At 37.2% G+C, this 14,869-nt stretch overlaps 1 protein-coding gene across 1 annotated transcript; it reads left to right on the top strand.

Annotated features, from left to right (window-relative positions):
- The first annotated feature begins 3,142 nt into the window (after nucleotides 1-3,142).
- LOC103467819 (trypsin-3) lies at nucleotides 3,143-12,919 on the top strand. The gene is made up of 5 exons (XM_008414515.1): nucleotides 3,143-3,220; nucleotides 5,819-5,978; nucleotides 7,948-8,089; nucleotides 8,171-8,437; nucleotides 10,243-12,919. The coding sequence occupies exons 1-5, from the start codon at nucleotides 3,166-3,168 to the stop codon at nucleotides 10,411-10,413; spliced, it is 795 nt and encodes a 264-aa protein (XP_008412737.1). The 5' UTR covers nucleotides 3,143-3,165; the 3' UTR covers nucleotides 10,414-12,919.
- Nucleotides 12,920-14,869: the final 1,950 nt, after the last annotated feature.

Raw genomic sequence — 14,869 nt, 5'->3', positions numbered from 1 at the left:
AAAATATGAATTTAAATCACTCCCGTCTGTGCAAAAACCTGTTTGGCAATATGGGACAGCAGCTCATCACAATCTGCCATTATTATTGTCATGTTTTACCTCTGGTTTTATAAATGTTACTGTAAATCAGCATTTGAATTTGCCACAGTCAAAAAGAATTATAATTAATGCCAGTAACACTGTTGTACCAATTACAGCTTGTTGATAAAAATACCACTAACATTGTGAACATTGCAAGGAAAAGAAATACATGTCTCACCCATAAAACTGCAAGCCTTTAGTTGAGTCAATGCATTGTGTTACATTTATTGTTTTATTTCAAAATGTTCATACTGTTTCCACGTTTTCTGACTTGGAAATATAGTTACCATTTTCTTTGCCGTTAATAAGTTTTGTCAGAAGGAAATTTTTATTTTCATATTGATTTTTTTTTTTGCTTCAGTGAAGCTGCTGTCACTTTTTTCATATTCTGCCTGTACTAAGTGGCATATTATCTGGTCCTAAACATGAGGAAATAAAGGCTGTGTAAATCATCATCTTTGTCAAATGTGTAAAATATGCTTATGACAAATTCCCTTTCTGAACGATACATAAAAATTATTTATAGCTTTACATTAGCGCAAGTTATATTAGTTTTACCGTGACATCACTGTCTTGTTTTTAAAAAAAATCTTTTTCAAACTTAATGATTTTCTAAACATCTGCTGTGCAAAGCGTCTGGACAGCTTTGCATTAAATGAAGCAACATTACTATCAGGTCATTGCTGCAGTATTCACAAAGCATTCCCATAAATATACTGGGTTTCCTTCAAAAAAGAGATTTTGTCTCAAGAGACTTCCTGCTAAAAAAAAAAAAAAAATTGATTAAAAATAGAAATGGTGCTAACATCTGGTGGTGTCTGGTTGGGTCTCTACGTTCTGACAGTCGTGCCACGTAATTTTCTGAAACTGCGTGTGCTATAGTTTCATCAAATAAAGGCATTGCTGGGAAATTGCTTACTGAAGTCCTGTATCTTTGTATGCCATAGAAATGGAAGGCAGATCCCCAGTAATGGGATACTGGTGTGAGAGTAACTTTGTTTAAGAACCTGAGCTACAGATAACTGAAAGAACATCTGGTTATATTGTCACCTTATTCTTCCTTTAAACTAAGCAATGCACACAGGTGTTCTCTTCTTTTAAACTATACATATGTATAAAATGCTTTTGTTACTTCTGTAAAATGCACTGAGTCACCTCTATTGGTTCTTGTATCAGGTAATGCTAAAATTACACGTGTAAGTAATCTATTTGTTAAAATTGAAATCAATTTTTCACAGATTAATAACAGTATCATACCATCTGTCAAGTCACTGTATAGAGATTAAATTGATTCTTCAGTGATTTGATCTTAACTACAGACTCCATTTTATTATGTTACATTTTTTTGTGCTGTATTTTAGCTTTCTTCTGTACAAACAGAAATTTAGCTTCAGGAAGAGCTCATGACACCACAACAAGCAAAATAACTAAAAGAAAATAAAAACTACATTTACCAAATTTCACAAAACAGGAATTAAATGGGAGAAAACTGGAATTAAACTAAAAGACAGCCTGACCAAAAAGTTATATTTCGGGTTAGAGGTACCCATGCAGTACTACATGGTTATTAACAATGGACACGTGTTTTATTGGCTTTCTTCCTAATTATTTATGCACTGTCATTTGGAGAACAGACTGCAGTTATGCCTGATGTAAGGACCGTTTGTATCTCTATGTTCCTCGTTTGCGAACTGAAAAGGGAAAGAAAGCTTTTAGCTTTTGAGCCCTATCTGCTTGGAAAGCCATGCAAGCTGAACTAAAACTGTCAGAACTGATTTCACTGAACACTTTTCAAAAAATTTAAAAACAAACAACAATGAATATCATGTCTACAGTGCATGTGTTTCAAAACTTAAATTTCCACCTTTTTTTAATTTAGTTGCTGCTTTTCATTGGCAGATTGTTGCCATAAATATATAGTTGTAATGTAAACTTTTGTTATTTCTGTTTATTTGCCTTGAGTCCTGCTGCCTTTCTAAGCCAGGTCATCCTTGTGAAAGAGGCTTTAATCTTGATGTTTTTTTTATGTGATCAAACAAAGGTTTGATAAAAATAAATAAATAAATAAAAAAGCTCCTAATCACAAAGGTTTCACTCAAAAAAACAGCTAAACATCCACATTGGGGATATCATACCCAGAAACCAAAGGAAGGGTTGCTGGATGTCTTTGTCTTTTAATCTCAGATTTTTGAAAGACAAGAGATGGACAGAAACAATTACGACATGACTTGATTGCACATATTTGGAATTAATTGGATCCATTTGACTTGTAAAGTGCTTTGATATCACCTTGACTATAAATTTGTGCATCACAAACAAACTGAACTGATTTGGAGGCACCCTGGTGCAGTAATGGCAGCACCTGAGCTGAGGAGAGATTCATGTGGAGAAAAAAGACAGAGTTGTGCTTCCAGCGGGATGACAGACACCAGGCAAAGGCAGCTTGGAGGGCTATTACCGTCTGAGGTCAGGAACTCCTCAGAGGGACGGCAGATGAGATGAAACCTGCTCCATTTTTAATGACGGCCGGCTCCAGACATGCTGCCTTGACCCGGCCTGATCCTACAGCTTTTAGCTGCCAAGACCCTTATTGTAATCCTTCCTGGGGAAATCAGTGAGAGGAGCCTGGACAGTGATGAACAGCAACACTGAGCCTTCCTCTTTTTCCTTTCATTTAACAAGACAGCAGCACATTTGATCCGTATTAAAAGCCACAGCCACCAGTTTGGACACAGTATGTCAAACACCGGCCATACGACGTCAGAGAAGTTGACAAATGACACATTAAAGTTAACAAATAGCTGCGACTTTCAGGTTTATGGTCCCTGTGGGACATTTTACATGACAGGACAAGAACCAGCAGTAAAACAACAAACACCTATGGTATGATTAGGTCATGGAAGCGGTGAGACCAAAGAGTAATTTCAATTATATATTGGCCTGAGAAGGACGTGACCATGGAAACGGAAATAGAAACTATTGGAAACTTGAGAGTGCAGGTGAGATGCCTTCCCCTTAAATTAGACAGGTATCACACAGGTTAAGCCTCTTGCTGCGGGAAGACTGCTTTTCTTTTGTGTCATCATGAACGTGGCATCTGTATTGCTCTGTATATTGCTGAAAGTCCTGGCTGTGAACTGTAAGTACACGTCTTTAACTTCAGTTAATAAATTCAAATCAAATGGCTTTAAGTGACATTAGATTGGGAGGAAAGAGGTGTTGTTGTAACAGAACAGTCTGAGTTTATCCAGCATAATCATGTTCTTGAAATGAGTGTGCATGGATGTGTACCTAATGTATTATTACTGGTGTCCCTGATGAATTTTTGAAAGCATCCCTTTTAGCACATTTTGAGATTAGCAGCTTTGATGCTCCACTGAGAGCAAAAGTGTGACTCAAAGGCTTTTACATCAGCTTACGATCGAGGATCGTATCACAAGCAGAGTAATAATGCAGCTGGAAATGGAGGTTAGAGATTTCTTCTTGAAATAAAAAAGTTTGGGAGATTTCAGAAAAGGCAATTAGAAACGTTACTTTGTTGAATATTTTTTAAAACAAATGAATGAATGTGAAACTTTATATTATGGGTGGTACCGATCCCATCATATAATCTTTGAAGGTTATGAAGTAACAAAATATGTCCTTTTTTAAATGAGGAGTTTTCCAAAATGTAAAGGTGAGAGAAAGTGAGCTTGTTCACAAATATAACTTGAAACCTATGCAACAATAGACAAGAGCCCACAACAACAATAACAAATGAGTATTTGAGGCTGACGCCCTGATTTGTGCAAAGAAAATTTGTCACAACCCTAAAACATACCTGGGAATGAGAGCTGGTGTAAAATTAGATATCTCTGGGGTTTAACCTACAAAGTGAAAGAAGTTGTTAAAACTGCAACATTCTCCTATTAAAACATCAATATTCTTCTTGTTCACTGGTGGTTTTCCTAAAAGCAAATACCCAAGGTAAGATTCCAAGGTCTTATATAATGCTCTCTAACTTCCAGGCTATATGTCATGCGCTGTATGAGGTCTCCATGTTGGTCTCAACATGCAGCAGTGCTGCTAATAATAGCTTCTGATCAATTTCTCTCAGTCGCAGTGAGCTACAGGTCTGTGTTTGTTCATTAACTTTAAGAGCTAAGAAGATTACTCCACCACACTGTGGATGGATGGATGGTTTGATGGCTGGATGGATGGAAATCTTTTTAGAATCATCCTAATTTAAATAAATACAATTAAAGTCATATTTTAGTTCGTTTTGGAAAACATAACTGCTAATCTCTTGTTAAATTGTGAACCAAATAAAATCCTAAACCACGTCTTACATCTTGTAATTTTTGAGGCATGGACTCGGGATTAAAATGTCATGATTTAAAAAAATTTAATGATAGATTAGCTTTGTCAAATAGAGTTTGGAGATTCACTGCTCTTTTGTGGAAATGCAGGACCACATATGCTACTGTGATTGTTTCTGTTATGCAGCAGATTTTTGTTTGTTTATTCTGTCATCTTCTTCATTAAAAAAGTTTTTTGCTTTTAATTTTCTATGGCAAATATATGAAATATCGCTTGGACAATTTTTCCCACCGGCTTGTATTGGTCACTGAGCACAACTGTGAGCAGATTCTAGTTTGCGGCTAGAAAATGTTTACTGTGTTGGTGATGATAATGTGTTCACTAAAATTACAGTCAAAGTATATAATATCTATGATTGCGTAATCGTAGATCACTTGGAAGCAACCTTATCTCGTATTGTTTCCCCATTTGGTTCAATGTTGAGTTTGCTTGGTAATTGCTAAACAATAACTATGTTTCTTTCAGATTTACATACCGTATTTTCCGCACTATGAGGCACACCGGATTATAAGGCCCATAGAATAGATGCTACAGTAGAGGCTGGAGTTACGTTATGCATCCACTAGATGGAGCTGCACTAAAGTGAATATCAAAACCGTCCGACTTGGGTCGGCGAGGAGAGCTTTCTGCGACTGGGCCGGGCGTGGCCGGACGATGGTCACCCTTCTCCATTCGCGCACAGCATGTTCGTGGAGAACGTGATGCTAAATGACCTGCAGACACCTGATTATCAGGTCAGTAGGTAGATAGGTCAGTCAAACGTTATTAACAAACCAGCGTTCTGACAACTATCCCAGCATGCACCGCGCGCTTCTTCTTCTAGGGGCGAAAATGAAGTCGGCGGCTGCTTACCTTAGTTGCTAGACCTGTTGTGGCTCAATATTGGTCCATGTATAAGGCGCACCGGATTATAAGCCGCACTGTCGGCTTTTGAGGAAATTGAAGGTTTTTAGGTGCGCCTTATAGTGCGGAAAATACGGTAAATCTATTTTAACTGAAACCAAATAATCGACTCCTGGACTTATATGTCATGTCTTTGTGTTGTTCTGCCACCTACAATCCAAATAACATACATCGGTGTTTCTGGTTGTAATGTGACAAAATGTGAATTTTCACAAGGCACTGGTAGGAGCCGGAGTACAAGTTGTGTCTTCGGCTTACTCAAAACAAACACCAGATAATGATGCTGAGATTCATCCTTGCTGGCAATCAATGCAGCTCCGGGATGAGATCGTCCTTCATCGATCTGCTGAGTGAAAGGAATCCGCAGGGCCAAGATTTGTGTGTTTTCTGTGACAAATGAAAGCACAACTGTGTCAGCTCTGTGTTTCTTTCCTGTCAGAGTTAATTCCCTTCTGTACCTCTCTGTGTGTCACAGGTCAGGGCTTTGCACAGGAACGCATTGTGGGAGGCTACGCGCCGGTTCCTCATTCCATCAGGTACATTGTATCTTTACAGACGACAAGCCGCCAGCACTTCTGCGGGGGCTTCCTGATTAACAGATTCTGGGTGATCACAGCAGCACACTGTAATATTGGGTGAGCTGGTTTTCTTCTTCTGGTTTGTTTCTGCAGAGAATAGATGTTGCATAACCTCCTGCAAAAGCACAAACTCAATAAAGAGGTGAAATAAATCCCAGGTCACAGTCTTGCTTCAGGGTCTGGCTTCAGGTTGTTTTTTTTAAGGAAGTTATAATAAACAGAGAAGTCTTGTGGCACAAAAAGTTCTCGGCTTTACTTTCTTGGATCCAGGAATCTCCAGCCATATCGAATGCTAAGTTCTATTAATGCCAGGGCTGAAATAAAGCAAATGAAAAATGACACCCGTCACACAATGGAGCTCTCTGCTTCTGCAATCTGACACACGCACCACAGTGGCGTCGACGCTCGCAGACAACACACTTTTATATGGATTACAAGCAAATAACTGTGCCTGCAAAGAGGCAATCAATTCACACAGTGTTTGGCATTTAATCCAGATAATGTTGTTACATCAGCTAGCTGATACTTTGTACAGTACCTATTGTTAAATGACAATCAGTGAGCGGCTGTAAGTGTTGTCTGGTTCTCAGATATCTGTGTTGCCTTCTTCCCTTTTAGTCAACAAAGAGCAGAGTTTCACCAAAAACTGTGAGTGTTTTAGAATTTTCCAAACTTGCTCTCTAATCCATAATAAGAAAATTTGTGCCCATTTCTCTTTGCATCAAAACCAAGGCTCAGACTGGTATAGAAGGATATGGGAAAAATAATTAAAAGGGAGTAATTAGTTGACATGATATCAATCACTTACAATCCCACAAAATACACCAAGATTTGTAGTTGTAATGTGGAAGAATATGCAACACTGAAGAGCATAACTATGTCTCTGTTCACTGTCTGGTGTGCCATTTTGTGATGTGGCTTAAATAAACAGATGAAGAGTACCTGACCTGGTTCAGGTCAGCCTGCAGCATTCCCAGCAGCTTTCTACCATCTCTGCAGACAGCTCAGTCATTCTGTAATGGGCATTTATAACATTTTCTGCGCTTAGTATGGCCCCTTCTCCATCAGCCAGGTGTGACATTCAGCAGACCTGTGAGGGGGAAAATAATGTTCTGGTTCATTTTTGTATCTAGGATGCCAGTGTGAGGTCAATAGGTTTGAGTAGTGTAACATTGTTGTTTTGTGCAGTGAGTCAGTAAAGCTTGAAGAAAGAAAAATATGTTTTCTTTATGAAACAAATCAAAGAAAGTACAAGTAGTTGGTTTTTAAGGCTTCAGTTTACATGATAATTTGTGCCCAAAATCTAAAACAGCAGAAACCATCAGAAATCATTGCCCCCTACATCACCATCAACATGAGGTGCTACTACCTATAATATATCATTTTGACAACACATTCCCTCTACAGTCATTCATATGCAACTTTGAAAATGTTGCTGTAATATTTTTTGTCAGAGACTTTCTCCTGGCAATCTTTCCACATAAGCAATAGTATTCTTCTTTTGCAGAGGTCAATATTTATGGTCAAATATTTTTGAATGTTTTCCATTTTTAAGCAACCTTTGTCACTTTATACTGACATTGTTTTTATACTGGCCTAATTACACTGCCTTATTAATTACACTGAATCATCAAAGGTGTATGAAATGATTTTACTCAAAAGCGTTTCCATCCATCCATCCATCCATCCATCCATCCATCCATCCACTTTACACCCTTGTCCCCCAGTGGGGTCGGGAGGGTTGCTGGTGTCCATCTCCAGCTGCGTTTCCATTTCTCTTTTAATGTTTTTGCTACAAATTATGACAGTCTGGAATCTGATGTGTGTTTTTGTTCACCTGAAGTTTGATTTAAACAATTTCAGGACTTGATGAAGACAAGATTATTTTTATTATAGCCTTAAATTTGAAAAAAAAAACATTCTTTTTTTTTTTACCATACTGTAACTATAGTATTTGGGTGCACCTTTTTAAGATATGCATGAACAACTCATAGCATTAATGGAGTATACCTTGTTTTGCACACAGGATAAGCAAAATGGTGGTAGTAGCAGGAGACTACTCTTTGTCCATTTATGAAGGCACAGAGCAGGAAGTGTTCCCCCACTTTTTGGTGACCCACCCTGAGTACAACAGCACGACAAACAACAGTGACATCATGCTCATTAAGGTACAGAATGCAAATACTCTAGCAGAGTCTTTTCCTGAATTCATCTGATCACAAAAAACCCACTCTCCACTCTGTCTCTAGCTAAGGGCACCCATCGACCTGAACAACTACGTGTCCATCGTTCTGCTGCCCAGGCAGGACGCCTCCATAGCGGAGGGCGAAATGTGTCGAGTGTCGGGTTGGGGATACACCAGCCCCACAGGGGGCCAGATTCCAGCCACCCTTCGGACTGTCACACTTCCTATTGTGTCTGCAGAGAAATGTAACAGCACTGAGTCGTTTAATGGCCGCATCACTGACAGAATGCTTTGTGCCGGCTACAACATTGGTGGAAAAGACGCCTGTCAGGTAAGAGGTCTCCTGTTATTTTATTCAGTGTATAAATAAAGTATTCTTGATTTAAATGGCCACATTTTACAGAAACAGAAAAGGCTAGACTTTCTTTTTTGCTTTTGATATAGTTTTGTGTGAACCATTTTATTTTACTATATGGCTATATTGTTACCTTCTTTCAGTTTTCTTGTACAAGCAATCAAACTTTTATTAAAATATCTCAAAAGCCCAAAAAGATCTTTGGATCTTTGTAATCCAAAAAGGCCCACATCATCACAGATCCACCGCCACACTTACTAGTATTTAGTTTATCTTCATCTCTTGTTTTATGGGAGACCCACATGGACTGTTTATATTGCCAAAAAAATTCAATATTAGTCTCATTCAGCTGAACTCTCAATGGATTCCTCTAGGCTTGCATTGTTATGTTTGTGATGGTAGGACAGGAAGTACGTTTTTCTGGCTTTTTTCCCCCCAAAAAACTACTTTGCATGTATAATAAATTATGGTTAATATGGATAAATGATTCTCAAACAGGAAGATTTGGATCACTTTCCCCTTTTCCTAACCGCTGTCTTCACTATACATTGCATTAAAGCTCCGGTACACATCCTCTGGTACATTCCCGAATTTATAAAAATGAACACGCATCGGGGATATTCTCTTGTACTTCCTTTTTTGAAAAATGGCTAAGTTAAATTGAACTATGTAGAACATGAAATTTATACCATATTGACACAAAAATGAAATGTGAACTACTAATTAAATGTTCCTAGACACTTATCAACTCTTAAGACGTTTTTAAAAATTATGTTACGCTTATTTTATAGAAATTGCTAGGGATATTTGTGGCAGCAGTTATTTTGCAACAATAAAAAGACATCTTAATATTGATTTAAGTCAGCAGTAAGTGTGCAGGTCTCTGCGCGGTCATATTTCTGAATTATCAGTCAAAGAAGTTTCTAATTTATTTTGTACATTTTTCAAAAAGAGACTGTTTAATACACTGTAAGTGTTTTTATTGTTTTCCCAGTCAGTAAAATTCAGTTTTGTCCAATAAAGGATACGTGGGGGAAATCACGTTCCATTTACAACCTACATAGGCTGGTATTATTGCTCTCAGCAGTCCTGATGAAAAAGTCAAAATCAATGCTGTCTTTGTACTGCTCTTGTTCCTCTAAAAGTGTCCAACAATAAATACATAAATAAGTTTCCTTCTGGAAACGTGTTAAATAGTAAATTGTAAATAGTTACTTTAGGAGAGAGAAATGTTTAAACATAGAAAGACAAGTTTCCAGGTTTATGATCTAAAGAGAGAATATAGAGTTATTGGCAGTAACAGCTGAGCCAATGCCTCCTCAAAGAAGGCGACAGAAATGAGTCAGATGTAACCTGTCTGAAAAGAAAAAAACACAGAGAGAACATAAAGTTAGTGGAAGAAATAATAGGAGATAATGACTGCCTATAAGTTTTATAAAAAGGAAAGTTTTAAGCCTGGTCTTTTGAAGTAGACAATGTGTCTGTCTGGCTTATTGACTAAAACCGGGAGCTGGATCCACTGGACATTGTAGCTTTAAAAATTATAGGAGCCACCAATGAACCTTGAAAGCAAAGAGTTCAGTTGGAACAAGATGTGAAACAATCAAATCTCTACTATATAATGCAGCTTAATTATCAAGAAATTTTAAATTATATTCTAGATTTAACAGGGAGCTGATGAAGAGAAGGTGGATAAATGTTATTTTCCCTTTAAATTCTCAACAGGAATCAACACGTTAGTAATAAATAACCTCTGATGATCCTTTATGCTGTTGTTTCAGGGAGACTCAGGTGGCCCACTTGTCTGTAACGGGCGGGCCTATGGAGTGGTGTCATGGGGAAGAGGATGTGCCGACGCTGAATTTCCTGGAGTCTACACCGCCGTGTCCAAGTTCCGCCGCTGGATAGACAACACCATATTTAGCTACTACAGCAGATGTAAGAAGAATTAGGGCTCAGTGTTAACTCATTGGAGACATAGCTTCCTCATTTCAATGTTGCCTTCTTTGATCTAATTTTACACGCGCTATATCAGGTGAACACTGTTCAGGGATGGTTCCATATTTTAGGAAACGGTCATGCTGGCTTTTGGGCTGAGAGCTGTTTTTTTTTACACTAGACAGCCATGACTTTATGAAAAATGCAAGGAGGAAAAAAAAGTTATAATCTTATTAATAATGCTGGAACAAGAACGTTGAGATTCATTGAAAATTGCCAGCCCCCCAAAACAAAAGAAACTGGTTGCACAAAACTTCTTGAGCTTCCTAAAAACTTCAGCTTAAGGTACCAAAAACTCATAAAATACTAATCCTAAGTAAGTGCACTACTACACTAAGCTAGTAGCAGTAATAGCAGTTCAAGTATCACAGTATTAGAATCGTGGTTTTAGAAATTCAACCTCACAATCTACAGATACTGAATTTCTACTTGTTTATCTTAAATCAACTCTAAGTTGGACCTGACTGATAATCACATATTTATGGCTGATTAATGTTAAATGGATTTTTTGCACACAAAAAAAACATCTAATCATTTACACAGAATAGTCAGAGAATATCTGATATCTGGATTGTAAATGCCATGTTGATGATAGATTGGTTCGAGATAATAAAAGGGCAACTTTTGGTTTAATTACGCTTTGTTAGCGCCAAAGGATTCAGAATACTATTTCTGAATACACGATACGTGAAATCTAGGAGGAGAAAACCAAGACCTCAGTGTCACTTTTGTTAGCTAGGAACAGGAAACTGTTGGCGCTCAAGTTTAGTAGCACCTTTTTAGACGGTGGGGTCAGAGATCTGTTGCTTCTATACCAAGAAGAATGAAAGTGGTTATGATGGCAAAAGAGAAAGTTGCACCTTGTAAAGCATCAAGCAGTAAATCTAAAGAGCTACCAAGTTCAAAAGGGAAACCTCCAAGGACATTTGGTTAATTTTCAATTCCCACCCTAATTTTGGAATTCAAAGAACATTCTTTATTGTTCCATAACCTATAACAAAAACATTAACCCCTAGAGGATGTTCCCTGAAGTTTTCTGTAGGTTTTGCTCTATGTAACCTTAGAAGAACCTTTAGAGAGCTTAGCTTTTAAAAGGGGAGTGTTTCCTAGTTACCCAGTAGTGTAAAAGCTATTGTCAGCAAAATACGCTCAGACATAAAGCATAAATCTCAGAAGTTACTGTCTAAGCTAAGATAAACTAAACTAAGCTAATATAATCTAAACTGAGCTAAGCTAAGCTAAGCTAACTAAAGAGATAAGAGACAAGTAACAATTTTCAAGTTTTCCAAATGTTGGACCAGTTTCTTTCAGTTTTGTAACAGAGTTAAGTTCTCCTTTAATAAGAACAGCGTAAACATCTTCAACCTCAATAGCTGATCTGTCAAACAGCCATGATTTCACAACATCAGGTAAAAGGTGCCATACTATCATTCACCGGCTTTATGTGGACTGTTTGAAAGGCTAAAGACAAAAGTACATTCACACACATCAAATAAATGCACTTATAAATAAGAGAATGAAATTATGAATATTCATCTCTCTGAAGATGAATATGAATGGATATCTCCGAAGATGGACACGTTAAAGTTATTGTTCAATTCATTAGCATTATTCTTTATGAGCAATAAAGCGATATTTGTCTGATTTATGGCATTTAGGATAATAAGCCCTCTGTTCAATAACAGATCTCTTATGAATAATTTCATGCAAGCATTGGGTTTGTCATTGTTTTCCAACTCTTCTTTAAGGGGTGTGCAATTTGTGTGTGCAATTTCCACAGGGTTTTTATTAATTAACCCTTTTTTACATATCCCTGGACAGTGACCTCAAAGTTTAGAAAGGGGTTGGTTTGTATTACATTGTGCAACAAATGTACGTTACAAATGGCTATATGAATTTAAAAAATAATTAACACAACTATTTGTAGTGTATGGCGTTTGTTTTTATATGTGCATGTACAACCATGGTAAAAAGAAAATACATCCTCAAGTTCTAGGGTTTTGTGTGTACCTGACGCAAGAAAATCTGAAAACTTAAACCGGTAGATTATTTTGTTGTAACAATGCCTGTTGGCATTATACTGTTGAAAGTCTGCTTTGTTCCTCTGGTAAATGGTACCACATTTGTAAGAATAATACAATATGCATAATTGAGTTTGCAAATAATCTTTGGTAAAATCCCCAGAACAGACCAAGAGTGCATTTTTCCTTTTATCCTCACTATGTGTTGGAAAAACAAACTTTTTCGACAAGCCTGAACTGTTACCTGGAGTACTTGGTGATTTATTTATGAAGTAGCAGCTGAGATATCCTATAAATATGCAGAAGGTACCATGGAGACAGAGAAGTGAACAAATTCAGGGAACCTTAGTAAAAATAAAAATTTAATGTATATGAACACATAGAATAACTGTATTGTTTTCTTGTTTTATACACGTAAATAAATTACTCTTCTGCTTTACTCACCCTGCTCTGATTACTTAATTGAAGTTAAAACGCTTTGTCATCAATTTTTGTTTTGTGACCTTTAAGCAACGATGTCACAGGTTGTTTTGACGAGATAGACTCAGTGGCCATCATTATTGACAATTCAAATATATAAGGCATGAGGAAAATGAATAAGTCATACAATGAATATTTCAAAAACTTTGACAAATCTGTTTTATCTATAGTGAGCCATTTGATGGCCTGTCACTGGTTTTCCTTGAACACGTATAAATCATCAAAAAACTGGAACACAATCATTAAACATGCATGGCGCCAGTCGTCCCTCGGAGCAATCTGTGTAATGGCTTCCAAGAGTCGTTTGACTCTTTCTGCCTCCTCATCTCCCTTGCGAAGCAGCAGCCACAGTCAGCTGGGATTCCTGTAAAACACGAGCGGTCATAAAGCCGACTCAAATCAGTACACAACGCATTGCACCTGATAGGTGTCGGCCGCCACAACAGAATGAATAGTTGATGGCCTACTTCTCTGGTTTCACTGCTTGGCCCGGATTGCTCTATTTTAATGGGTGTGTCAGCGGCCAAGCTGATTGATGGATTTCAAGTTCCTTTATGTCTCTGATTTTACAGTTTTGGTTACATGAGGACTGAATCCTTTTGTCCTGGCATGAGAAAACATTTTCACAAGGTCTTACTCTATGTCCCCTGACATGATTCATCCTGAGCCCTCTATACGCTTGCAGGGTCACAAAAGGAGATAAAACTCTTTGTGCTACATGGAAACGTATTGATTGACCAAAACAGATTGTGACCATTACATGAATAGCTTCTCCCAAAAGGCAGGGCTTTGTGGCAGCTAAGAAAACAAAACATAATTTCACAATATTAATGGCTTCTTTTCACTGAACGTCCCTGAGTTCTGCTAAGTGTTCATCTAAAGAATAATGTTTCCTTTCATGTCTGATATTTAAACAAAGGTGGAAGAACTGCTCAGATTACCCATTTCTATACTCTATAGGTATCTTTTATAAAGTAAACCACTTGAAAACCACTTCCAGACCTTAAATATTAAATATTCTCCAGACAAAAACTATATTGGTATTTTTTTTTTGCAATACCAATACAGTTAAGCAATAAAAGAAATAAAACAAATGGTTTGAATTTAACAATGGCATTTTTGAAGAACCACTTTATTAGAAATTCCCTTACAAAAATACTTGTTAAAACTTTTAACTTTCTGCCTTGTCACAATCGCAAATGTGTTGTGTTTTATTTGTACTTTTTATGAACACAAACTAGTGCACATCATGGTTTTCAAAAAATTTGAACACAATCAGAAATGTTTGACATTCATTCAGACTCTGAATGCAGTCATTTTGCTTGTTTGTATGCAGAAACAAAACTAGCACCAAAAATACAAATCAACAATGTAAACAATAAGGAGTACCAGCTTTAATTTCTTGTGCTTTACAAATCATGTAATTTTTAAAATGAATGTTGTTGTTTTAAATGTTTCCTTAAGATTAAAAAAAAAAACACTCCATGATCTGTATTTATTAGAGAAAAATGAATGCTCAATGGTAAAACCGTGTGTGACAAACTGAGTGAACCTTAAACCCTCTCACAAGACTGAAGAGGGAAAGTAACAGCAAGGTGCTGCTAACTGATTAACCGATAATCATCACCTCTCTGACAGCAGCTGTTTATCCAGTTACCAGCTAACAAAAGATAACAAAAGGTTTTCTGGGAAAGACATCAAATGCAAATGTCCATAAATCTGCACAATGCTGAGAAACATTGTGTGCTGGGAGTGGACGATCTACCATATTTCCCAGGGTGCTTTGCGGCATGTTTTTGTATCCTGTGTTGCACCTTGAGTGAGATGGATGTGTATTACATTGACCTGCCTCTTGTGTGTTATTAAAAGTCTATTCAATTCTGATGTTGTTATTGATTTCTACCTATAG

The sequence above is a fragment of the Poecilia reticulata genome, linkage group LG7, assembly GCF_000633615.1.
Source record: "Poecilia reticulata strain Guanapo linkage group LG7, Guppy_female_1.0+MT, whole genome shotgun sequence".
NCBI lineage: Eukaryota > Metazoa > Chordata > Actinopteri > Cyprinodontiformes > Poeciliidae > Poecilia > Poecilia reticulata.
The sequence above is the reverse complement of the archived record's forward strand: the minus strand, read 5'-3'. Positions and strand labels throughout refer to the sequence as shown.